We start from the raw sequence: 25,079 nt of genomic DNA, 5'->3' as shown, positions 1-25,079 counted from the left end.
CAGAATGACAGCGGAGGACGAATTGTCTCCCGCATCGACTCCCTCGTCCGGGGGTCCTGAGCAACAGGAAGGTGACCCTGGCCCCGCAAGGCCGCCTCCCAGGAAGAGAAGGCGCCTCATAATTTCCTGCACAGAGTGCCACCGCAGGAAGCAAAAGTGCGACCGAAGCTTGCCCTGTGCGAATTGCGTGTCACGGAACAAGCAAGACTCGTGCCGGTATGAGTCGGGAGCACCTACTGCGAAGGCCGTGCACCATACGCAGGGCGACGAGCGGCTTGCTCACAATGGCAGCCACCTGAGCGACCCTCGATTCAAGGCGGAGGTCGGGGCGGGGCCGGGCATGTCAGACAAGCTGACCAACTTCGGATACTCGTCTACGGGGTCGTCGTCGACGCTGGGGTTCCTGAGCAAGATCGACGGGACGAACGCTGATGAGTCCTCACTGTCAAGCATGGCCATGGGCCGTGAGAACAGCGTCGAGCACTTCGGGACGAGAGAGAGGTACAAGAGCCTTATCCGCCAGTTGCCGGCGAGGTCATATACTGAGAAGCTGGTGGATATATACTTCAAGGATTTCAACTGGCAGTACAATGTGAGTTTAAGTAGCCCCGATACGATAACACGCGACATACTGAGCTATTCTAGGCAGTCGATCAGTGGGTGTTTAACAAGCAGATGACTGAGTGGTTTAGCCTTCCCTTCACCGTGTTGAATGCAGAAGGCCCGCAAGCGCTCCCGCCCGATCTCAGGGCCTTCCCAGCTCTTGTCTTTCAGATGATCGCTACGGCCCTTCTGAATCTTCCTCCTGGTCCAGATCCGACTTTCGACTCTTTGAAGTACGCTGGGAGCATGACCTTTGAGGACCTGGCTCTCGACTATTCCGAATCTGGGGTGGCGATTATATCAGTGCTGGGCAAGAGACAGGTTTCTCACACGGCTGTCATCGCTGGTTTTGTCAGAGCTGCCTTTTTGAAGTATTCCGGACTCGTCACCGAGGCATGGTCAGTACTGTTTCAGGCCCTCGTCACCATTCTGCTCGTGCGATCTGTGCTCAGGCGCTGGGTGGCTCTCATTGCTCAGGTCATCCAAAAGTTTAGGACTGTGATATTTATCCCGTCCAGAACTTGATCTGGATTGCGAGCTCTTCAAGCTGTAGACAGGAAAGCAATCTTTCCCCGACACTCTACTAACGCATTTGCAGGCATGCAATAGGATCCGCGATAAGAGATGGACAAGAATGCGGACTGCACCGTACGAGCCTCGATCCTAAGCCAAAGAGCGATAAGCTGGAGGATGTTCTAGAGAACCAATGGGAGATACAGCGAAGGCGGAAGACCTGGATCATCCTCATGAGCTGGGATGTGCACACTGCTATCGTCCTCGGCCGCCCAACGAGCATCGACACAAGTTTCAGGTATACGCTGCCTCTCGACGCGCCTACGCCGAAGGACCCAAGCAAAGTGCCCGTGACTTTGCGCTCAGAACATGACCCTCCGTCGCCCCTGACAAGGACACTTTGGGTATACCGGACCACCATGGCCCTGAGAGACATCATCGAGCTAGAGAAGGATGGACCCTGCCCAAAAGACTTTGACAAAGTAGACAAGGTCCACCAGAGTCTTGAGGAGCTAGAAGCTCAAACACCAGCGTTCTTCCGCACCGAGAACCCGGACACGAGGTATGACGACCTGCCAGAGTGCTTCTGGGTGCCTTTGGTCCGAGGCACTGTGCCCCTCCTTTTGTCATTCAACAAGATGGCTCTCCACAGACCATATGTTTTCACGAGGCCGTACAGCCGGAAGGAAGCGCTCAAGGCAAGCTTGAGGATGCTGGTGTCCCAGAGGGACCACTTTGCGAGCATTGGGCCGAAGCACTACAAAGCGTAAGCAACTGTCCAGTCAGGTTACAATGGCGAAGTCGTCTGCTCACACCCCGTTTCTGCAACAGTTTCACATTGTTCTTCGGCACATTCGATGCCGTTGTGCTCATGGCGAGCATATTCATACTGTTCCCCAAGGAGAACGTCGAGTATGTGTCCACGGCGCTCCAGCATTTCCAGTGGGCCATGGAGCGATTCGAAACCATGTCCGAGAGGAACAAGCTGGCCGCTGCAGCGCGGAACGTGCTCAAAGCTGTATATATGCGGCTCAAGAGCGCTGTCAAGTGCACGCAGAAGCCGGAAGGAGACGGCCTCGAGCAGCTGCCTCAAGAGACGGCACCGTCAGCCCCATCGGCCCCGAACGGCGAGGCAATGTCACCGTTTTCTACAATGGCAGGAGGCGGCGACAGCAGCAGGAATAGTATCCTCACGCCGGCTGCTTCTACGACTTCTGGTAGCTCAGGCGACCCGTTCGGGTCTATGTCGGGCCCGTCAGTTGGTCCGCCCATCGACCCTGGGCTCTCGGGCATGGCAGCCAGTGACTGGACGCTGCCTGAGGGATTCCACTGGAGCTCCATACAGCCCGTGTACGCGATGGCTGACGTTGCTTACAATGACCTCATGGGGATCAGCAGCAATGTCGGGGAAGCGACATCATCGTCGTTGCCAAATTGGGCCGGTGGGACACCGCTGCTGAACGATGTTCCTGGCGGGGGAGGGGAGTCGCAGCCTTGGCTTTTCGGGGGTGACTTTGGGAACGACAGTGTCTGGAGTCTATTGAACCAATACCCGTCTCCTTTCTGAGTTCTGGGCGTTACTTTGTATCTGGGTGTTGCAAGAGTGGGCGGAGTGCGCAAGAGGCGCGGGGGGGGGGGGGGAGAGAGGGGCAGGAAGGGAGGCACTCGGCCCCAAAGGTCAGCTAGCACGAACCACCTCGCTTCGCGCAGTCTAATAAATGCGGACATGGTCTAGCATAGACTAGGTACATGCGAACAACCTGTCCGGTCGGTCCTGAAGAAACACAGCACTGTAGGGACGGTCGGCAGTGATGGGGCGGAATAGGAAAAAAGCATGTGCCAAGTCCAATGTCAGACTGCCATGCATGGGTACCTAGCAGCAGTAGTCGACACTCATTACCTAGCCGCCCGCAACAAGACTCAGCCGTGAAAGCTTGAAGCCCCTCACCCCTTGACGGAGCGAGACGTGTCCTATTGGCTGCCCCTCAAGCCATAGGAGCACATCTTGGGTCGCACGACCTTCCGCTAGGGAAATGTTGTGATGTCTGTATGATAGTTGTGGCGCAGAGGGCAGAAGGTGCGGGAGGGGTTTTGGACCGTGGAGGGCGGAGGGCTGGTCAAGAGAAGAAGTGAGGAATCACGATTGAGGACTGAGGACTTGGGGCTGAGGACGGGCTTGCTCGTCGTCCAAGAAGGGACTGGCATTATCAGACAGGCGCCGCAGAGAGGCGTCCAGGCTGGGTCGAGCCGTGTCTGGGGGGGGGCGGGCTATTGGGAAGTGGGCTCGCAACCACAAAGAAGCATTGGAAAGAGAAGGCACGAAACGGAGCTCCTCTGGATGCAACTGCGAGTCTTGATCTCGAGGGCTGTGCCCTGCTCCGCTTCCCAGCGAGAGCCGGTGGAAAGAGAAAGCTGCAGATGGTAGTCTAGGTAATCAATCATTTTCCGTAATTGTGCATGTACCGCAGCCATGTAGTCAGCCTGCAGTGCGCAGTGCAGGACGGGCCAGCTCACACACCTCACCTCTCACCTCAACTCACACGCCTCCACACGCCCTCTCGCCCCCCGTTGGTGGCTTGCTCCCGGCCGGTGGGACCCACAGTGATCGACCTGGCAGCCTGGCACGCCTCGCACGCTGCAAAAAAAAACCTCCCAGCTGGAGGTCCCCATTCAGCATCCAGCATCCAGCCCGTCAACGTCGCATTAGATCCCGGTTCCCTGAAGCTCCCCACAAAATTTATGAACCGTGGAGGCGTCGCTTCTCGCTTCCAATTCCCATCTCTTTCCATGTGCACTGCACTTACTGCGCACATTGGCCTGGGTAGACTGCTAGACTGCCTGCCTCATGCTACGTAGGTCTACAAGGTCAGATATCCATAAGTATTGCACCGGCACCCGTCTGCATTGCATGTGCAGCTGTCGCGTTGCAGCCAGCCTTCTCTTCTCTCCCCAGTCCTGAGAGGCAAAGAAAACCTCTGCCCCCCAGAGAAGCGCAACTGTGGAGTTTTTCTACTTGGACCCAAGCGAGACACCGTCCTACCTCCCAAGGTTTCCAGGTACGCTGTGAGAAAAGGACTTCGGCTACGGCACTTTGTCCCACCCATGTGTGCCCAACCTGCCTCCGACCGACCGTTGCACTCTTCCTGTGGGATTGGCCCGTTGCCTGGCCTTTTATTTTTCCTTGCTTGTCTCTTTCGGCCGGGCCTACTCCCCTTCTCCCAACACGACAAGTTGGCTCGTGATTGCCTGGCAATCTCATGGACCGCAAGACAATGGACGGTGGCAACCTTATGGACTTTGTCTCGAGATTTCGGCAGCTTCAGGTACAGCGAGATACGAGCGACGAGTTAATCAAGGTAAGCTGTGTTCCCGCTGCGCCAGTCCTCTTGGGACAGTCTCGCCTGGCATCCTTCGTGCCCTGTCTCCCCTCTCATGGGCAACTCACTCTGGGCCAATCCTGGACGGAACCATACTGGGGCGTCTCCCGCCCTCAGCCCCAAGTTCCGCCTATGTGTCGCGTTCTGCTGACTGTCGGCCACCACCCAGGACCTCCTCGTCTACTGCGAACATGTCGAGTCCGGCTTGCGGCAGGAGAACTCGCATCTCCGCTCGCAAATTAGCGACGCGAACCTCGACCTCGCAGACGCTACTAAGTCGAGGCGCGAGTTGCAGCAACGTGTAAAAGAGTTGGAGCATCAAATAGGTTTCATGACCATGGACGTTGATCATTTAAAGGTAGATGCCCGCGTCGGCTTGATGGGATGTGCGCTGAACAAGTACAGAATTACAATCCTTACGTTGTCATCCTAATTGACGGCGATGGCTGCCATGCAAGTTGCCCTCCATGTCGCGGCCAGCTACTGTTCGGTTGACTGACCTTTTTGGCTAGTTCAAACAAGAGTATGTTAACAAGGGCATCGACGGCGGGAAACAGGCCGCCTACGCTCTTCGCACTGCCATTTTGAAGGAATGTCATAGCCTTGCCGGCGAAGTCGAAGTCATAGCCAGGGTCGTGGCCAACCTCTCGGGCCTCGCAAAGGCAATGAGAAACGACGGCTCTTTAGATCACGAGTCCAGGTTGAAGGATTTCACCCTAGGATTTAGCCAGGGAATGGCATCGTTTGATTTTATTGACGTTGGATACGGGAAAGAGAGGACCGACACCAAAATAAAAGGCAAGTCGAGAACCGGGAGGTGAATGCCCCTCGAGGCCGAGTGCTGACAGCCCCCCCCCCCCCCCAGAGGCGATCAGGTGGAACCTTCGCAATCACAACTGTAAGCAACTTGTGCTTGGGGTCTCACATGACGCTGGTTATGCCCCATTTTTGGATGAAATACTTCGCGACGAAGCAAGCCGGCGGCGCATCACGATTCTCGAGGGCACCCCTTCGACTCGGGACCTGGCCTCGGCGAACCTGAACACGCTGAACCTCAATGCCGACTTGTTACGCGCCGAAAAGCTTGTCGACAAGACGCTCCGCGACCCGACGCCCCCCTCAGCCATGTCCTCCCCGGTTGCTGTCGTGGCGGGCATGTCGCCGCTGCCCCCTCCATCAGCCACCCCGGCTGGTACTGCTGCGAGCGTTGCGTCCTCTTATGCTACTGCCATCAAGAGCGCAAGCCCGCCCCCGCAAATAACCCTGCCTTTTCAGCCAAAACCGGTCAAGGCGCCGGTCGTGCGGCGCGAGAAAGTACCCACTTGGAATCCGGGCTCCAGAGGACTGGATCCGCCGTTGGAGGTCAACCAGGCAGCTTTGGACAACATCAAGAAACGAAAGGACAACAACAAACTTTGCAATAATCATTACCTGCGGGGCCCCTGTGCGAAGGGGGACTCGTGCTGTTTTGAACACAAATATCGACCAAATGAAGCGGAGAGGACTGCCATAGCCTTCCTGGCTCGCCTGAATCCCTGCACCAATGGTCAAGATTGTGAGGTCGACGATTGTATTTACGGCCATCATGTAAGCCCTGTCCCGGTCCATGTGCGTTGCTGACTGTAGACAGCGCGGACATTGTTACTGCGACGTGAGCTGACATGCTTGTACAGTGCCCCAGCACCCGCGATGGGATGTGCACCCATCCGTACTGCAAGTTCAAGGTATTCGAGCATCCGCCCGGTACAAAATTCAGGAACACATATCAGTGGCTCGATGAGGAATAAGGCCTTGGTCAAGATTGACCTTGCAGGCACTCGGTGGATTTTTTTTTTTTTTTGAGAAAAAACCAAAAACCAAAACAGTAGCACTTATGCTACTAGTATTTGCTTTCGTCTATTTCTACGGACTATTTAATCTGGGCCTCCCCTCTCCTGTCAATGCATGCCAGTCTCTTGAGCAAGCCTCTCCCGATGCCTGTGCTCCCGACGCTTTGGTGCGGCTGTCCAGGCATTACGAGTTCGGGCGAGGTGGTGATGCTCAGCCGATTGGTTTGTGTGAGTATTAATACCCATGTTCATAGCACGGCTATGCCACAGAATGCATCTTCCCAAGCCAGAATTGAGCTCAAAACTGTAATCGTGAAATGTCGATTCATGGGTGCCCTGGGCCCCTGGTCCCCAACCTACATTCCTACCCCACACCCGTGGACTAGGCCGTGGGCCGTGGGCTGTGGGTTGCTTGCCCGCCTTGGTTCGGCCCAGCGACAGGGGTAGCTAGCTAGCTTCTGTCAGGTGTGTAAAACGAATTGTCGGGATGGAGCCCCACCATAGATCCTCCACGTCGACAACGGCTCGGTACGATTGACCTGCGAGCTGAGTTCCGCCCACCCTCGAGCCTCCAACATCGACTATCAACCATCCACACACCCACTCCCCAGTCGCCCGGCCCAGCATGTCGCACCCAAGAATAGAGGAGGTCGAGGAGAGCGACGTCGACATGTCCGACCCCTCGGAAGACGACATCGACGACTTTGTCGAGTCCGACATCATCCGCGCGCGCAACGACAAGAAGCCCGCGCCCTCGAGGCCCGCACAACAGCAACAGCCGGGAGCGGCGTCCCACCTCATGAACCCGTCACAAATACCATCACTCTCGAGCGGGCCCGGCCAGGCCGACGACATCCAGACGACGGCCAACCCCAAGGCCTACGCGGGCTTCCAGTGCCTGTACCCCCTCTACTTCGACTCGAACCGCACGCGCGCCGAGGGCCGCCGCGTGTCCAAGGAGCTGGCGGTGCCCAACCCGCTCGCGCGCGAGATCATCAACGCGTGCCGCGACCTGCGGCTGCAGACGCTCTTCGAGCCCGAGAAGATGCACCCCAAGGACTGGGCGAACCCGGGCCGCATCAAGGTGCAGCTGAAGGCGATCGTGCGGGACGGCAAGACCATGCAGCCCTCCAGCACCTCGGGCGTCAAGAACAAGCACCAGCTGTACCTCCTCGTCGCCCAGCACCTGCGCAACAACCCCACCAGCGACAAGAGCCAGGCCCTCTGGGACCGCGTCCCGGGCGCCCCCGCGCCCGACAGGAGCAAGCCCTACCCGCGGCCCGCCGTGCCCCGCGGCTGGAAGGTCGGCGAGTTTCTGCCGTACTACAGCCCCGCCATGACGGGCGGCGGCGTCAGCGAGAACCTGTTCAAGGACATGATGAAGGAGATGCAGGGCGGCGGCGACATGGCGAGCCTGCTGGCCGGGGCGGGCGGAGGTGGAGGCGGGAGCGGGAACGCGAGCGAGGACGGAGGCGGGAAGAAGAAGAAGGACAAGAAGGGAAAGGGCAAGGCGTGAGGGGAGGGGGGGGCTCTCGTGGCAGACGTGACGCTGTTTTGGTGCCTTCATGAGGTCAAGGAGGCGGTTATATCTCTCCGGAGCTTTGTTCAACGGGCATATATGCCTTGATCTCAACCGGGAGCATGCTCAGGTTCACCCGCTCCGCAGTTGGAATGGGAATTCTGGGGAGGGGAGCATTTCATGCCCGAGAAATCCGTGCAATCTACACCGCGGCTGCAGAAATACGGAGATGGGAGCAGTATCAGCTGAGGGACTACTGCTAGATAGATTGGCAAGATATTTGCCAGAAATGAATCAAAACTAAGCCAATGTTGCTTCCTATGAGGAGACCTTACGTGAAACATCCATGAGACATTTTGACTGTGCATTCTACCTGCAGAATAATATTCTGGTGCCTACTCTAAACCCGCCCAGAACACCCTTAAGTCCACCATCTTTCTGATGGCACCCTGAACCATCTCCATCTTGCTCGTACTGAGGTCCACGATAATGGCCGCCCTTCCAAAGCTTTGATCGTGCCTAGCTCGCCGCTCGCTAGGCCCACAGCGGTGCGGTGACCTCGACAGCCCGATCGACCACGCTGCGCACGCGGTCAGCAAACGCCTTGTGGCCGCACTCCACGTCCAGGTCCTCCAGCCAGACCTTGGCCGCCATCTTGTCGACCTTGATCGCCACGCCGGGGACGGGGATGCCGAGCCGGTGCAGCCGCTCCAGCTCCGCCCGCTTGCGCGCCTCGAGCTCCCTCTCTTCCTCCGCCTCATCCTGGCCCTCGCCGTCCACGGCGTCCTCCATGGAGGCGTCCCCGCCGTCGCCGTCGGTGAGCTCCTTCTTCTTGGGCGTGTCCTTGGGGACGGGAGGAAGCTTTGGCTCCTCGATGGGCACGACGTTGTCTGCGCCAAACTGGGCCTCCAAGAACATAAATAGGCGCTCGAGGCGCTCCTCTGGTGTAAGGTTCGCGTGGGGGTTGCGCGGTGGGAGGTCGTTGTGGACGTGGTCATGCGAGTGGGAGTGCTTCTGCGCGGACCGCTTGACGGCGGCGGGGCTACTCTCGACTGACAGGAGCACGCTGAGGACGGAGTCGGCGATGCCATCGTTCAGCAGGTTGCCTTCCCACTCGAGCTCGACCTCGCCGTTGTTGCGGTAGCGGACCACCACGCAGCCCATGACACGGTAGGCTGCGACGACTTGATTGATCTCCTCGTCTGCGGGCTCGAAATCGCCGTTGGGAGAAGCACCGTTGCCGTTGTCCTGGTCATGCTTCATCTCTGGCAGCTCCTCAATCTTGCCAAACGTGCCCTCGAGACCCCACTTGATCAAATCGATGCCAGCGGCGCTGAGCCGTATGCGCTCCTTGCAAGTCATGGTTGTAGTAGTGAGGCCAGCGTACTCTCGCAGATCCTCTGGGGCCATCAAAGACAGCTTGAAGTCGTTCTGAACCAGGACACCAGTGACGAGTTGGGTGTCGTCCTCGGGGGTTGGGAGATGGGTGGGTGGTGGAATCGATGCGAGTTTGCCGACAACCTTGGCGATCTTGTCCTGCTTGAATGGGATGCGGAGCACTTCGAAATTCTTTGGACTGTAAACTTTGACCTTGACGGTTTTATTGCTGTTGAGAGAGAGAAGCTTGGACTTCAATCGCATCATGTTGTGCTGTTCTCCATGCACAAGAATCTGATGGATGTTAGTGAACCCAGATCGAGATGACGAGGCTGTGAATCAACTTACGACCACTGGTGCGGCAACCTCTTCAATGAATTCTCTGTTCTCATTACCATCGACATGAGCCGCGAAAGAGTATTCCTGGACGCTGCATCTCCGAGGAATCATCACCTTCTCTGCGTCACCGCCAGGCGCCCTGCGAGCAGCGGCGGCATTCCTGGTGACGACAGCCTGAATCTGCTCAGGTTCTTGCATAATCTGTCTGGCCATTGTTCCCTCGACGCTGTAGCCAGTGATAATGACACCGTTCTTGTCGCTCGGTGCCCATCTCTCGAGGAGCTCTCTGCTCACGCCACTTTGGAGCATACCAGGGCTGGCAAGCATGACACAACTTCCGACATCCTCGAACCGGTCAAGACTCTTCAGGGATCGGATGTACTTGAAGTCCCACGGGCCGCCCTTGCCTGCTCCATCCCCAGTAACCTCGGCCTCGGCCATGCGTTCCCGGAAGAGGCGCTTGATGTTGTCATTCATAGCTCCAATGTATGTTTGATAAACCACCATGCACTTCCGGGCCAGGTTGCTTGCGTAGTAGATCGGGATTTTCTGGAACTCGGGATGCTTGGCCCAGTACTCGTCAAGGATCAAAAGCAATTCCTGGGCCCGGCCGAGCGCGAAGACGGGCAGTAGGGCACGCCCGCCGCGGTTCAGAATGCCGGTGATAGACTTCATCAGGGCCTGTTCCCTCTCGAGACGGGGTACATGTGAGGCCACACCGTACGTAGACTCGGTGATCAGGACGTCAATCTTGACGCCTCGTGGGACCTCTGCCGAGACAAGATGCCTGTCGTGCTCTCTCGAATAGTCGCCTGTAAAAAAGATGTTGAGACCTGCGATCTCGATGAGAAACATGGCAGCACCTAGGACGTGGCCTGCAGGGTAAGGTGTGATTCGGATAGAAGAGATAGTGTGGGTGGTATAGTAGTCGATAGCCTCGATCATGGGAAAGGTATTGGCATGGTCTTGCTCTGTATACACAGGCTGTGATGATTCGTTGGACGATGCGTTGCCGACACGAACGCTGTCCTGGATAAGCCATCCGTAAATTGCTTTGGTGGGGTGTGTCATGAAGACCCGTCCCTTGAAGTTGGTCTTGGCCAGGACATACGGCAACGAGGCCGCATGGTCCACGTGAAAACTGGTATGTAGTCAGTACATTGTCGGGCTGGTCTGGAAGGTGGTGCGGCGGCACGGTGAGCTGTCTATCTACCACCAAGGGAAGGGACGGGCGTGGAATCACGACGCTGAGGGCTCAATACAAAGGTGGCAAGGGTTGGCAAATTGTTGTAGATTGTATTGATCTCTGAATACACTGATAGAAATGGGCGAAGAAGTGGCGACACCATGATAGTCACAGCGCCCCCATCAGGACGAAGCAGTGCGAGATGAGCCCGACCCATACCCAAGGGAATCCACCGAAACGTGAGTCTGCCCGCTTCCAGGAGGGTTCAAATGACTTACTGGCTGATGAGAAGCACATCGACAGTGCTGAGGTCGAAGATATCGAAGAACGGGAGCGCGGCTAGCCCATCGTATGCAGGGTGCTGGCCTGCGTCAAGCTGCAGCGCAGTTCAGTATTTTTGGGCAACAATTATGAGAAGCGACGTGATGGAGATGCTCACCATGACAGTCTTGCCCTTGTACTGGATGATGTGGCAGGACCGACCGACTTCGTTGCCGCCGCCAAGACAATGAAACTTGAGCTCATCTGCTGGGTCGACAGGCTCCTCGCTGGCTGCATTGGCCATTGCCGAGGCCTTGCGTTTGGATGCCATTGTGATGAGTTTTGCCTAAAAAGGCCTGACTGTCAGAGAGGTGGGCGGGCAGCAGGCCAGCAGCAATTCACCCCTTGGCTGGCATCTATGTTGGTCAAGAAGATGTTTTGACGATTGAACCTAGGATCATGTCTTCTTCGTCTGGTTCCTGTAGCACGTTGTTAATTTGCTGGGTGGCTCTGGCCAAAAGGACCTGGCAGACTCTACAAGTGGTCTTGTGATGAGGGAGGAAGGGAGAGCAGACAGTATGAAAAGGAGACCAGTTGATGTTCTGTAGGGACGTGGTGGTGGTTGAAGACTGTCAGCAGGAGCGACAATGCAATGTGGTGCACGGACCAAGACGCGACAGGCTACAGCAGAGACACAGGGAGGCTGGCCTAGGACGAGTACGTACAGTCCACGCACCCCACGTGATCAAATCTGCCGAAGTCGAGGAGCTATCCAAAGCGGAGGCGCGCAACTTCGACCCATCACCAACCCGATGGAGTGATCTAACTCATCGCCTTACCACCACCATACATCCCATCGCGTCCATCGTGTGTGCCAGTCCTCCATTTAAGGAACTGGAAAGCATCACATAGATTAATTCCAGGCTGTCAGACACACCGGATGGGCTGCGGTAACGGAAGTTTGACAGGCTAGGCAGGCTTTCTGCCTCAGTCTGCACGACTGCGAACACACCACAAAGCGCAGGCCAACACTCCGTGCGCCCAGGGGACAGCTTGAGCTAGATCCAGGTCGCTTCATCCACACAAAGTTGTCGTCTCTCATTCACAATCAGACGGCTCACAACCCAGGACGGTCGCCATGGCTCAACCAACCCAACCGATGCCTCAGCAGGTGTCTCAGCAGGTGCCCAGGACTTACTCTCCTGCACAATCTCCTGCTCCAACCCCCCAGCCTGGTTTTGCGCTCCCATCGAGCAGCCAGAACATGGCTAATAAGAGACCACAACCACAAATGTCATTCCAACCGGGCTCGCAGTCCAACCCGCCATCGCCATACCCCGCCTCGCCACATGCGCCATCGTTTGCCCCTCAAAGTCCAATCGTCGGCACGCCTACCTCGGCAACCTCACCTCCATATGCCGCCATACAACCCGCTCCGTCTGCCTCGCCCGCTCCCGCCCCCTCGCCCGCGCCTGCGCCTGCGCCCTCGCCAGTGCAAGCGCAGACTCAACATACACAGCAGCAGTTCAGCCGACCATCTTACACGAATGGAAATACGCCTTCGCTCCCCCCGTTCTCCCATCCTCATCCAAGCCACCCGTCTACTCCAACTATGAGCGGCCCAACGACTCCGATCCCTGGCACTCCGGGGACTCCTGGCGCCACACCATACGTCAACGCAGGTTTCGTACCGACTGGGGGCCAGCAGCCTGCCGCCGGCGCGATGGGGCCGCCTCCAGCGAAAGATCGGCCGCAACGAACTTACGAATACGAGGTCACAGACAGCCTTCTGGGCACAGGGGTCGACATTCGTGAAGAGGAGAACGCGCTCGCTGAGTACTATGCCGGATCTTTCGGCCAGGATTCCAGGACGGGCTTTCCCGCCAACGCGCCTGGCAGTCGAGGGTCGTTCTACGGCGCCGGCCCAGTCAACCAAACCGGTGCGCCCGCAACAACTGGTCAGAAGGAGTTTGAGGCAGCACTGGCAGAGCAGAGATGGAACGAATCAGCAGCTCGTCTATCGGCAACTCGGGCTGTAGAGCAAAGCGACCCTTTCTTGCAGCTGGCAAATCTGCACGCTCGCGCAGAGAAGTTCGCTCGGCAATACAACTTGGACCTCAACCTCGATACCAAGACGCAGCCCGTTCAGAAATCCAGGAATCCAGCCGATTACCCCGTTGCACCCAAGGTCTCAGTGACAACCAGAGAAGGTCCGGATGGCGCCATGGTATCTGTCTATGGGTCAGTGCTACCGCCAGATAGCTTTCTGATTGACCAGCTTGCTCTACTGTCCATTGCCACCAAGCATAGGGTACGAGAGCTTCTTGAAGATGCGGATCAGATTGCGACCACGCGGCAGCAGACCTCTCATGGTGTGATACCTTCAGACTGGGCTGATTCTGCCGTCCCGGTGGATAGCGCTGGCCTCCCTGTCAATGATGGTGAGACGGCGACGAAGGCCGTCGAGAGTGGTGCTAACGGCAGCACCAATCCACGCAAACGTGAGTTGACCAACCCCTTCAATAGGCCGAACTGATCCTCTGTTGACACTCTTGGGGGCAGGCTCGTTTGATGGAAGCAATTTTTCGGGCGTAAGCGGAAGGCCGAACGTGCCGGCGACCAATCACCTGGCTCAGGTTCTGCGAGAGATGGGCAGAGCCGAGCGAGAAGCAGAGGAGCTGCGCCTCAAGAAGCGCCAGAAGCGATTGCTTGGAGACACTGCAGCAAATGGATCGCGGGCAGGCTCAGTAGCGCCTGGAACCCCAGGCTCCACGGCCCCGGAGCCCGAGAAGGCACCAACCAAGAAGGAGCAGAAGAAGATTGCGGCTCAGAAGCACGATGCCTCAGCTGACAATGTCAACAAGACAACGATGAAATTTCTGGGCGGTGGCAAGAAGAAGTACTCGTGGATGTCGATGGGAGCAAACACCCCAAGCACTCCTAACAAGCCGACAGCTAGCGCCCCAGGGACACCTGCGTCCGCAGCTGCTTCTGCCTCGGCATCAAAAGCACCAGAGAGCAAGTCTCTGACCCAGGAGGGCCGGTACAAGCTTGGAAGTTGGCGGGAGTACAGCGAAAAGGGCAAAGATATCCAGCTTAGGGATTGGATCACCGTCCTAGAGCGTGATGGTCGAGAAAAGTTGGCCCTGCAGTATGCGTATATGAAGCTTGACGCGTCTGAGCCGCGGTAGAGCCACAGTCGTCAAGTGGAATCAGTTCCATCTCAGCCCAATTCGGGCGGAGTAGGCGGGAAGAAGCTCGGGACGCTACTCGTACAAAGACGATAAGATTTCTTCTGAATCGGAACCTCAGAAGGCCATTCACCTGCAGGTTCTCCGAGCAATGCTCGCTACGTTGGACCTTTATCACTCTGCCAACGAATACATTCGCCCTGATTTCGGAAAATCTGGGACCATCCGACGGCGTGGAAGGCCTTGGGGGCTACGCACCCTCTTGAGCAAGATAGGCAGAGCAGCAAACACACCTGCTGGGCCACTGACCAGCACGGTACCTTGGCTGCATGTCACGACCTACGAACTGGGAGCTTATGACTCTACCCCTGTTCTGGATCGTGAGGAGCCGCTATGAAAGTGCTGGTACCCAGCAAGCAGAAGTCGAAGCGAATGATGAATGAGGACGGAATGGAGGGCTGCGGTAACAGGGGACCACAAGGATCTCGCTTCGACGAGACTAATACCTCGCATTGTGTTGATTTATGACTTCAGCCTGGCGTTCTACGAGAGGGCATCGGTATGGAGGGAAGGCACGCATTGATCCGCTTCGTGATTACACAAAAATAGGGGGGTCTTTTTATGTTCTGCGCTCCTGGCCTCTCAGCGACATCAAGCAATAGTGCTTGAAGCTCGTCCATCTGACGGGCACCCCGACTACGCCCGGACAGGGCGGGTCAAGATTGTTCGATGTGGCAGGCTGGAATTCAGTGGGTTGATAGAAAATCAGTGCAGCAGCTGCGCTGAAGCGGTCAGAATACCCATTCAATATCGTTTTGAAAGCATCATAAGTGCGTCCAGTCCGAGGTAGCGCCTTGCACGGAAGTAAACCACGCCTCAAGAGGGTTTCGGAGATAGGAGTTGAAATGGGCAAGTTGACAAATGACGGCATTGCTCGTGATCCACCCACATGCGGACTGGTTCCTCCCTGGACGATACCTACCCTGCACTTCTTAACAACTCTCAGCCTTGAACTATGTACACACGGTTGGTGAGCAGGTAGCAAGCCTCTTTCACGACCTGATGTTCCTGACACGCACATTGGCGAGGCAACATCTGTCAAGCTCCACTCGGTCTACTTGTCGCACAGCGCACCTCGCCGCCATTGGATCCCCTCGCCTGTTCCGGACAGGACGACCCTTCTCAGCCACTTCTTCAAGTATGGCGATTGCTGTGAGACAGTGCCTTTCACATATCCAGAAAGAGTCGGATTTGATGATGACGTAAACAGGCAATTGGACAGATCTGCTCGACGGCGGATATACCACACAACCTGGAGCAGTGCCTCAAGCTGGTCAAGGAGGCTGCCCATGCGGGAGCAAAGGTGGGCTGCGGTCCCTTCTACGTCAATCGTGGGCTGTTACCAAAAGGCATCTAGCCTCTCAAGTGAGACTTGACAAGATGCTCGACATGAGGCCTCGTCGCAAGGGGACAGATGTAGACACGCTCTAGAGTCGCGCCACGCTTGCCACGGCTTCAACAGCTTACCGTGGCCGGGGGAATTCCGCGGCAGTCCCACCTGTCCGGACAAAAGGCTTACAGGCTCCCGTCCCCCTAGGCGATCTTCTTCCCCGAGGCATCAGACTACATAGCCTCCTCGCCCCAGGAGTCCCTCTCCCTGGCCAAACCAGAGTCGGAGTCACCCTTCGTGCTGGGCCTCCAGGCCGCGGCAAAGGAGCACGAGATCCACATCAGCGTGGGGGTCCACGTCCCCGTCCCCGCCGAGCAGACACCGGCGGCGCCGGCGCCCTCCTCTCCCTCCTCGCCACCACCAGGGCCCGCAGCCACAGCCGCCACCAAACTCCTCAACCGCACCATCTGGGTGCTCCCGACGGGCGAGGTCGACGAGGCCAGGAGCTACGACAAGCTGCACCTCTTTGACTACGGCAGCCTGCGCGAGTCTGCGCACACGCGGGCGGGGCCGGGCCTCGTGCCCCCCTTCGACACCCCCGTGGGCCGCGTCGGTAGCCTGATCTGCTTTGATTTGCGCTTCCCGGAGGCGGCGACGGCCCTCGCGCACCCGCAAGCCTCGGGCCAGGGCAAGGGCCAGCACTGGCAGCCCGCGCAGGTCCTCACGTACCCGTCGGCCTTCACGGTCCCGACGGGCGCCGCGCACTGGGAGGCGCTGCTGAGGGCGCGGGCGATCGAGGCGCAGTGCTGGGTCGTCGCTGCCGCGCAGGCCGGGTGGCACTCGGGCGTGCCCGGCAAGGGGAGGATCAGCTACGGCGGGAGCACAGTGGTGGACCCGTGGGGCCGCGTGCGGTGCGCCCTGCCCGCGGTGGAGGAGCGGGGGAGCGGGGAGATGTCGGTGCCGGAGGGCGCGGTGGGGGCACTCGGCCTGGTAGACATCGACCTGGGGCTGTGGGAGAGTATCCGGGAGAGGATGCCGCTGGTTAGGAGGAGGTGAGTCTGAAATGGCCAGCTATAGGCCCCCTTCCTTGTCTCCATTCCGTTCCCCGGACCAACAAGACGTTCACGTCTCGATGTATGACACCGAGGAGGCTTGTCTTAAACATTGCGCCGAGGCGCATTTGCGCGCCCCCCCCCCCCCTCACCCCCCCCTCACCCCCCAATTATCTTCCTCGTTGGAACACTGCTGCTGCTGACACGTGCCAGGGATGTCTTTTCTGAGATGTGACAAAACTTTACATACCATGCGAGGCAGGTGAGTGGTGGTGGCGTGGTCTTGTCATCAACACACACACTCACGAAGTCTATTAGGAGGATCTGATTGCGATGTGCATAGGTACCGTGACGTAATACGGCCATGAGAGTTTCTTGCATCCAGTTGGATATCATCTTGAAACATGCTCACTTGCGAAGAGAGAAAAAGGGGTTGGTCTTTCTGTCTGCTTAAAGTGGTTGTAGGATTCGGAAGGACAAAGAGGCGCAGACACAAGACCACAGGGTATTGTTGTCTGGTAGATTGGATATGCGTGGTGACGCCGCAACGTCTGTCAGATGCTTCCCACACGTTGGCTATGCACACGGTCCTGGAGAGATTGCATCAGGAACCCTGCCCTGCTCCTGCACGGTATCCTCTCTGATTAAGCTCGAGGACGTTGTGAAAATAGACATGATCGCTGCCACCGGTACTGTCTGTCTGTAGGATCGAAGAAACGTTCCTCAGCCCGATCAGCCGCGCACCCACGTGCCCCGGCCGAGCTCGTCCCGGGCCATCCCTTGTTCCTCCGTGGCGGGCACACCACCCGGTAAAATAAAAGAGCGAGGGTCAGTCACTCACCAAATCGCCGTCGGGAACAGCTTTGGGCGGAGGGCCGGGCTGTGCGCGTGTGTGTACAGTATATACATAGGCATGCGTCGTAATGTCGTCGGGCTCGTCGGTTTCTTCTATTTTGGTGCATAGGCCCGAAGTACCGCACGTCTCAGGAAGATGACAAGAGATAGGGAAGGGCCCGGGGCTGCGCTGGGGATCCAGGTAGAGTGGCCTGGGGGGATTTTTGGGAGCTTCCCACCAGCACCAGCCAAAGAGCTTCCTTTCTTCCTCTCTTGCTGGGTGATGTGCGTTCGGTGACGGGTCAGGGAAGGAAGAGAGGCCGTTGAAGGATTGGGATAGGCGGTTTTGAGTTTCGGTGCCAACGTCGGACCAAAGGGGAAATGTTCTGGACGGTGTGGCTCCGATCTCTGGCCGTGCTACCCCCCTTCTGGAAGGCGGCGGAAGGGATTGACGGGCATGTACCGGTCTGGAGGTGGAAGATTTGGCGCGTGGAAACGGCCCAACGAGGAGGATGGATCCCCTCGAGAAGGGCCGACGAGGTCAAGCCCTCCGGGGGGGATTTGGTTGGCGCTGATCAGCGACACAGTACTCCGCATGGTAACAAGTATTCCATGCCCGGTGAGAGGTTCTGAACAGGCTGAATGTCACCGGTTCCCTTCCCAGGGGATCCTGTGCATCCAATTCCTGCCCAACAAGGCCAGGTATTGCATCCAGAAGGGGGGTTCGCACTCGAGGCGAGAAACAAAACACCTGCTGCGATTGGAGGCCCGTCGGTGGCGCTCCCGTCCAATCCCCAACACAGGCGCCGTGTTTTGGGCCTTTGAAACAGGGGAACTTCTGCCGGTGTGTGCGGCGTTGCTAGATAGGATGAGATCTCTCTGCAGGAAGGGAAAGGAAAAAAAAAATGAGGGCGGGCATTTCCCAACCTACCTAGGTACGGGGATGTTGGCTGTCTCTCCGTGTGGCTCAACCAACACCACCACCCCAAAGCAGTCACCAGCCAGAGTCAGTCAGTGTCACCGCCAGCGGCCAGTTCCAGCTCCTGCGACAAACGGGTGTCTGCCCGTCATCCAGAAGCAGTGGAGCAGGTGGAGCCCCAGCTGCTAGCAGAAAGCCAAGCATCTCCCCCGTACCTGCACACATACGTACCGTACCGCAGTACATGACGCAGGCTGGGGGAGGGATTTGGAGATTGTGGGAACTTTTTTCGACAGATGTACCGTACCTTGCAGCGCAGTGCAGTAGCACCATATGCACCATGCATCGTCCCGGAGACGGGGCCCTGACTAGGTAGGCCAGCCAGGGCCAGGTAGCACACGGTGAGGAAGGGGAGAGCCGGCCAACGACCACCAGCCCACGCCAGGCCCAAACCCAACAAGCTGGCACAAGGTGGGAGACAGAGAAGGGGGGAGAGCGTGAGAGAGCCCACTTTCGTCACGACGGCTCAGGCCGACGCTTGCTGCCCCATCCTCATCCTCTCATTCGCCGACCCAGGACGGCGGATCCCTCATTCTCTCTCTCCACTCGCATTAGCCCAGCCGGCCTGGGAAAGAGCAGATACATGCTCATGTATACGCTTACTCTCTACCTGGTCTAGTCAACAGTAGTGGTGTCTGGCGGCAGGACCCTTGCTGCAGCAACGGGAACGGGAACGGGGTCCGATTCTTTTTTTTTTTTTTTTTTTTTTTTTTTTCTCTTTCTTTCTTTTCAGCAGAGGTGGCTCAAACTGGTGTTGCTGTGGTGTCGGGCATGAGTGACTACGTCTGTTCGCCTTGCAGGTGAGGCTGAGACCTGGTGAAGGAGGACCGAGTCCCGGGTTGTGTACCGTCAAGCTGGGGTTCGTGTCTCGTACAATACTCCCTCTACTGTGTCATGTGGGTGTGTAGTCGAAATCCATACTCTCCAATCGAGATCGTGATCTTGTTGGTCAAGGGCTGGGAGCAAGGTGGAGGAGAAGGAAGTGGAAGAGAAAAAAGAAGCTCAAGCCCGAAAGACTCGCCATATCATGTGTTCAACCTCTTTTTGCCGCACATCCTTTTTCTCTCTGTGTCTCTCCTTCTCCATCCGTCTTTTCTCACCGTCGACCTGACATGAACAGCGGTATGGGATGCATCAGCCCCGGACCTGCCTAATCGCAGATCGTCGTTAGATTCACCTTGCATGTCCAGAAACAAACATACATGCGATGCGCCTTCTGCTTTCTTGATGATTGCCCTTACATACGGCGCCATCAGCCACCGTCCCCCGCGCCGTCGCCTCGCCTATCTCTGATCCTGAGACCTGCATGTGGCGCCCAGTGATTGGCCTTGTCGTTTCTTTTTCACCCCAGTTCTCACATCTTTGCAACCGTCATCACACCGTGATGAACAACGTCAATTTTACTCTTGTGGACCATATGTTTGAGAAAAAATCGTTGTTAAAAGCAAAAAAACGCTGTGTAGCTAGCTGGTGCTTCTTACTAATCTGTACAGGCAACCTCTAAATTCGGGGGGTATCTTTCTTCTCCTCCTGGTGCCAGCCCGAGGGTGCCCAGCTGGCCAGACACAATCTCTCTCTCCTCTTCCATTATCGAAGTTCCTCCAGATCCTTCGACGCTATGTGTACATGTGTGAGACAACAATGTTGTTTTGGTGGTGGGAAAAACATGGCTCTGAAGCGAAGTGAAGAAGGGGGAAAGAAAAACGAGGGTGGAAAAGGGAGGAGGATAGTGGTGGAAGCGGCAGTGAAGCCTAAAAAAACAGGTCTATATGCATCCCGGCCAGTTTTCTTTTTTCCCAATCCTCTCAACCCTTTTTTGTGATCCGTTCCATCTCTTTCCATAGCACCTGCAAATAAAACAACATAAAAAGAAGTAGACGAAAATTGCAGCCCACTAGTCATATCCTTTTTTCTGTAACCCAGCCCCGGTCATGCCCAAAAAACTAAGACAGGTAAGAAAATGTCAAACAATGCGGCCGAGTCGAAGCGGCTTGCTCGTCCACCCATGAATGCCGGTGTCGTATGGTCGAGGAGAGGCGCAGGAATCGCTAGACATTTTGGTTCGCGCCCGACTTCGCCCAAGGCTTGCGCGCTCGCGACGTGCGGTGCAAAAGAAAAGGAAAAAAGTGAAAATATTGACGTCTGACAGACAGAAGCAAGCTGACTTGCCCCCAATCTAAAACCCGATCCGATCTAGTTGAACGCCGTGTGCAGCCCCGGGACGAGATTCTCGCCGTGTGAAACCCTCTTCCTTTTGTGGAAAACAAAACATTTCGCGCCTGTCCTTTTTCGTACTGGGAAATCCAAGTGGCAGTGAGCCAGGCAAACATTGTGTCGTCTCTTTCGGAGGAATGCGTATTAAATGATGTACGGTGTCGGAATGCAATCGATCGATCCCAAGACACTTGGGGGGATGGTGGTCCATCCGGTCGCTGTTGTCGAAAGTAAGATAAAAATGAAGACTGTTGTTACACGATGCGCGGCGGCGGCGCAGTGATTAAATTCGTCGTATTTGCGAAAGCGTGCAGGGGCCCGGGAAGCAGGAGGTCTGTCCGTGCTCGTTGTGAGAGAGGGCTGTGCTCCTGGCCTTTGGCGTCGCGACCAGGAAGCCGACCGAGCGAATAGTCCGGCGCCACGATTTTGGTCTGCCGTGGGTTCCTCCTGTCGCGGGAGGGAGGCTAGCGTGTGATGGCGGGCCATTGTTTCGAGAGTTGGCGCCGAACCAAGGGATGGCATAGCGACACGATTTATCGCGGCTTCGGCTGCGGTGGTGGCTTTGGCACACCAGTTGTGTCATAGGCTCCACGGCCTTGGTTGGCGAACACTGGAGTCTCTCTGGTAACCATTTTGACGTTTGGGGAACGTGCAACGAGGTTGAAGGTGCTGTGCAAAAGCCAATGTTAGCCACAAGTCGCCAAAGGAATGTCGCATTGCATTGTGCCGATGCAGGTGTAATGAGATTGTTGCAGGGGTGTAAAGTGAAGTCAGGGGCAGGACGGCAATGTTGGGTTGCATGCAAGGCAGCAACTCCCAACCGAAGCGCAAAAGCACCGAGATGAGAGCCAGGATGGACAGGAAGAAGGTGACTCACAATAGGTAGCGGGATTCCGGGCTGCGAAGCGTAGGGCTTCCTGTGGTTTTTCAGGAGCTTTGGAGCAGTCGCAGGAGGTGCGGCGCGGCGCGGGATTGGTGAAGGGAGACGGGGCGAGGTCGAAGGTTGCAGGGGCGCCGGGAGTTCTGCCGAATCGTAGAGGAGCTCAGCAGAGGTGTCGCCAGTGGTCAAGTCTCGTTGGAAATGCGTGTGCAAAGCGTGGGACCTGAGAGGGCTGGAGACGGCACCGAAAGCGTGATGATGACGCCTGGTTATTTATGGGCCAGACTTATGCACGCTGATGTTGGCGGTGGTGGTGGTGGTGTGGGTGAGACAAGTGGCCAGAGTCGACCCCGGAGTGTGATGGGTTCCGTGGTTCTAGAATGCGCAAAGGGATGCGTTGTTGTCTTTCTTTTTGTCGTCGGTACGTGGCCGGACGGATCAGGGAGTTTCTGGATCTGTTGGCGACCGGGAGAATGTCGTTGAGGGCGTTTTTTTTTTTTTTTTTTCAAGGTTGACCACCTTAATGTCAGGTACGCTGCAGATCGTAGGGCCGGATTGTATCCAAGGATGGTCCAGTCGAAGGCGCAGTGGATCGCTGGAGAGCAGCAGCAGCGGTAGTGGCGCTCACTGTTTCGGGAACGTGTGGGCTTTGGAGAAGCGAGTTGGAGCAAGGTGCAGGTGCAGGTGCAGGCAGGTGCAGGTTGCAGCAGTCGGGGTCGCTGGCGGCAAGGTTGGCTGACTTGGTAGACAGGCAGGCAGATGGATAGACAGGTGGTATGCGTTTCAAGATGGGAACGCTGCAGCTTAAGAAATAGGAAATGGACAAGAGGGAAGAAGCGCTCTGTTATTGTACAGGACAAGAGAGAGGATTAATAACTTGGGTCGGGGGGAAGTTAAGAAGGGAGGGCGTTTCGAGTGTGGGAAGGGGGCCGTCCGCGTCTTATAATAGACTTTCAAGCTGAGCGCGCTGTGCCAAAGCAAAGCGCAGAGTGCAAGCCCTGTGCGAAGGTGAGAGTGACTGATACTCCGGCCAGGAGGTACATCACTTTTCCTCGTCCTCCTCCTTGTCTTATTTCAGCCCTTGCCTCTCAGTACCCTGTCTCCCCTTCCTTTTCTGCTGAGCTGTGCTGTGCTGTGCTGTGCTGAGCTGTGCCGGTACTGTGCCGTGCCCGTCAGTGCTGGGAACACAGGCGAGAGGCAAGGCAAGGCAGGGTAAGGCAAGGCGACGCCAGGGGCCCAGCCCAGGAGGGCAGGGGAGCGGCGGACGGGGAGCCAGGGGAAGGGATGGATGGATGGGATGGAATGGATGCGATTGACATGGAAAAGAGTGGGCTCAATTAAGGTGTGTAGGAACTTTACTACGCGTGTCTCTTACCTCACACACACTCGCACTCACACACGCTCACACACGCACGCAAAATCCCACTCTCGCTCTCACCAGAGCATGCACGCAGGGCCCGGCAGGGACAGGAGGGACAGGGCCCGATTAGGCTAGCAAGGGAGGGCGCAATGGGGAGTTCTGGCAAGTACTGGGTTGGGCTGGGTTGGCGTCGAGAGATAATTTCGGAGCCATGTTCCAGGTACCCGAAGACAAAGCACACCTTAGGCGAGAAAGCAACAGTCGTCATGTATCAGAGTCAGGTCCCCATGTGCTAGGCCCCATGTACCTGCAGGGGTCCCGCAACGTCAGCGAGGTACCTCGTGGGCCCTGTCAGTGTACATCCTGCCGTACCGCCTACATGGCAGTACGTAGCAGCGCGCAGTGCCGCACCTCTCCTGTCCTGTCCTAGGCTCTGAACACGGTGGGGATCCGCTCAGCCCGGGCGCCGTTTTGCGTTGCAGGCCTGCACATCGCTCGCAACTCGGTACGTCCCCTCCGTGAAACGTCAGGCTGGTCGAGCTGCTACCACAGTACTGTACTGCTGCATTGCACACACACGCGCACACAAGGAACGGTACTCACCGGGATAATCACTACCACTTACCATAAACATATGCCTGTGTGAGAGTGAGTGTGAGAGGGGGAGTGTAAATTGTGTCTGTGTACAAGAATGCATCATCGCTGGACGGCAACCTCAGTTCCCCGTCCCGTTTCCCACCTCGTGGAACATCTCCCTCCCATCAACTAAACACAGGCCACACCCGGGAGGTGCTGTGAGCGTGCCCTCGTTGTCTTGTCTGGCCTGTCCTGTCCTGGCGTCGGGAATTATGAGGATGATTCTGTTGTTCATTTCGTAATGTTCTCGCTTACATACGAGCTTTGGGCAATCTTCCAGAATTTTTCCCAGGGTGGATACTCGCACTTGCAGGGGTTGGGGGGATGCAGCCGGGGAGCCAGGGGGGGGCGCCCATCTGCTTCAAACGAACCAGCCGCCGACCCCAAGAAGTACTTCCTGTGGCACACGCGACTTTCATTGCCGTTTTGGGGGGTGTCGTCTGGAGGGCCAACCATTAGTGGTTCTCATTAGGTCTTTTTGCTGGGCGACGTGTTGTAAATTCGTCCTGATCTTGGCTCATTCTTGTGCTCTAATAAAGACCTGTCTGCGAGTTCGCGCAGTCTCGTGGCTCAAATTATGAAGAAGAGTCGTAAATAACATGCCACAAAGGTTCCTGATTGATGAGGTGCTGTCGTCGCCGGGCCTGGGCCTGCAAGGTGGATCTCGCCGACGGCTTGGAGGCCAACATGAGCTCAAATCAAACACGACGCATTTGCGTGCATCTCTCATTCTCTCATGCTTCATTTCAACGCCTCCCTAATTCAGCGGGGACCGGGGTCACCCGCCCGCCCGGGTAAGCTATTCCGCATATTCTCTCTAGCTTGTCTGGCCCGTCTACCATGTACCGGAGTGCTTGGATCCTCCGTGTTTCTTCGATGTGCTTGGCCGATATTTTCAGTCCCTTTTTTTTTTTTTTTTGGTTTTTTTTAAGGTCGGCCTCCTGTCCCAGCCGGCCCCACCCGGTGTCAATCGTGTTGAGCCGTGGTCCCCGTGGGAGAAGCAACAACGTCAAAGCGACGCTTGCTGCGGAGCCAAGGAGTTTCGATTTGGGTCGGTCAGTATGCTCAGCTCAGCAGAGGTAGTTGTTCAAGGCGGTGTCACCACTTGGCGCCGGATCGCAAAAGAACCATGTCTCTGTGCGAGGCCAGTCAGATTGGGGGTGTCGCACAACAAGGGCATGGCCACGTTCAAAACACTGCAGGTCCGCCTACCCACGCAGACGACCCGGGAGGTTGGTTGCGTGGGCAAACTTGCGAGCCCACGGGGGGTTCGTCCGCCACCACATGCGACCTCTCCTGGTGACCCGAGTGTGCCACGGTAAAGGGGCCGATCTCAGGTCAGCAAGCCTGCGAGGCGTGGGGGAAAACGTGGGCAGCATGGGTGGGAGAGAATGGGATGGATGGATGGATGGATGGATGGATGGATGATTGGGGGCGTGTGTAAGACCGTGTGGCTTTGCCCTCTGCCTAATACCGACGCCGGTAACCTCGAATATTGCAGTCTATTGCGCCCGCCTAGAGTCCCCTGGAGGCGCTGTA

The 25,079-nt window shown here is 56.9% G+C and overlaps 6 protein-coding genes across 6 annotated transcripts; 5 read left to right on the top strand and 1 right to left on the bottom strand.

The window, feature by feature from the left end:
* Positions 1–4: 4 nt before the first annotated feature.
* On the top strand, positions 5–2,683 carry INS49_011249 (uncharacterized protein; the record flags this gene model as incomplete). Its single annotated transcript, XM_043171968.1, has 4 exons — positions 5–592; positions 646–1,001; positions 1,202–1,882; positions 1,948–2,683. The coding sequence occupies 4 exons, from the start codon at positions 5–7 to the stop codon at positions 2,681–2,683; spliced, it is 2,361 nt and encodes a 786-aa protein (XP_043023713.1).
* A 1,690-nt stretch (positions 2,684–4,373) lies between these two features.
* Positions 4,374–6,280, top strand: INS49_011248 (uncharacterized protein; the record flags this gene model as incomplete). Its single annotated transcript, XM_043171967.1, has 5 exons — positions 4,374–4,472; positions 4,663–4,851; positions 5,006–5,235; positions 5,471–6,080; positions 6,167–6,280. The coding sequence occupies 5 exons, from the start codon at positions 4,374–4,376 to the stop codon at positions 6,278–6,280; spliced, it is 1,242 nt and encodes a 413-aa protein (XP_043023712.1).
* A 667-nt stretch (positions 6,281–6,947) lies between these two features.
* On the top strand, positions 6,948–7,838 carry INS49_011247 (uncharacterized protein; the record flags this gene model as incomplete). Its single annotated transcript, XM_043171966.1, has 1 exon — positions 6,948–7,838. The coding sequence occupies one exon, from the start codon at positions 6,948–6,950 to the stop codon at positions 7,836–7,838; it is 891 nt and encodes a 296-aa protein (XP_043023711.1).
* A 537-nt stretch (positions 7,839–8,375) lies between these two features.
* On the bottom strand, positions 8,376–11,335 carry INS49_011246 (uncharacterized protein; the record flags this gene model as incomplete). Its single annotated transcript, XM_043171965.1, has 4 exons — positions 8,376–9,512; positions 9,567–10,698; positions 11,022–11,119; positions 11,183–11,335. 4 exons carry the CDS (start codon positions 11,333–11,335, stop codon positions 8,376–8,378), a joined length of 2,520 nt encoding a protein of 839 aa, XP_043023710.1.
* Positions 11,336–12,142: 807 nt separating this feature from the next.
* INS49_011245 (uncharacterized protein) lies at positions 12,143–14,195 on the top strand (the record flags this gene model as incomplete). Its single annotated transcript, XM_043171964.1, has 2 exons — positions 12,143–13,505; positions 13,567–14,195. The coding sequence occupies 2 exons, from the start codon at positions 12,143–12,145 to the stop codon at positions 14,193–14,195; spliced, it is 1,992 nt and encodes a 663-aa protein (XP_043023709.1).
* Positions 14,196–15,210: 1,015 nt separating this feature from the next.
* On the top strand, positions 15,211–16,872 carry INS49_011244 (uncharacterized protein; the record flags this gene model as incomplete). The annotated part of the gene is made up of 4 exons (XM_043171963.1): positions 15,211–15,225; positions 15,466–15,558; positions 15,793–16,637; positions 16,851–16,872. The coding sequence occupies 4 exons, from the start codon at positions 15,211–15,213 to the stop codon at positions 16,870–16,872; spliced, it is 975 nt and encodes a 324-aa protein (XP_043023708.1).
* Between the last annotated feature and the right edge of the window lie 8,207 nt (positions 16,873–25,079).

Source organism: Diaporthe citri (assembly GCF_014595645.1).
Source record: "Diaporthe citri strain NFHF-8-4 chromosome Unknown scaffold_5, whole genome shotgun sequence".
Taxonomy (NCBI): Eukaryota; Fungi; Ascomycota; class Sordariomycetes; order Diaporthales; family Diaporthaceae; genus Diaporthe; species Diaporthe citri.
This window is presented reverse-complemented; position numbering and strand designations above follow the sequence as displayed.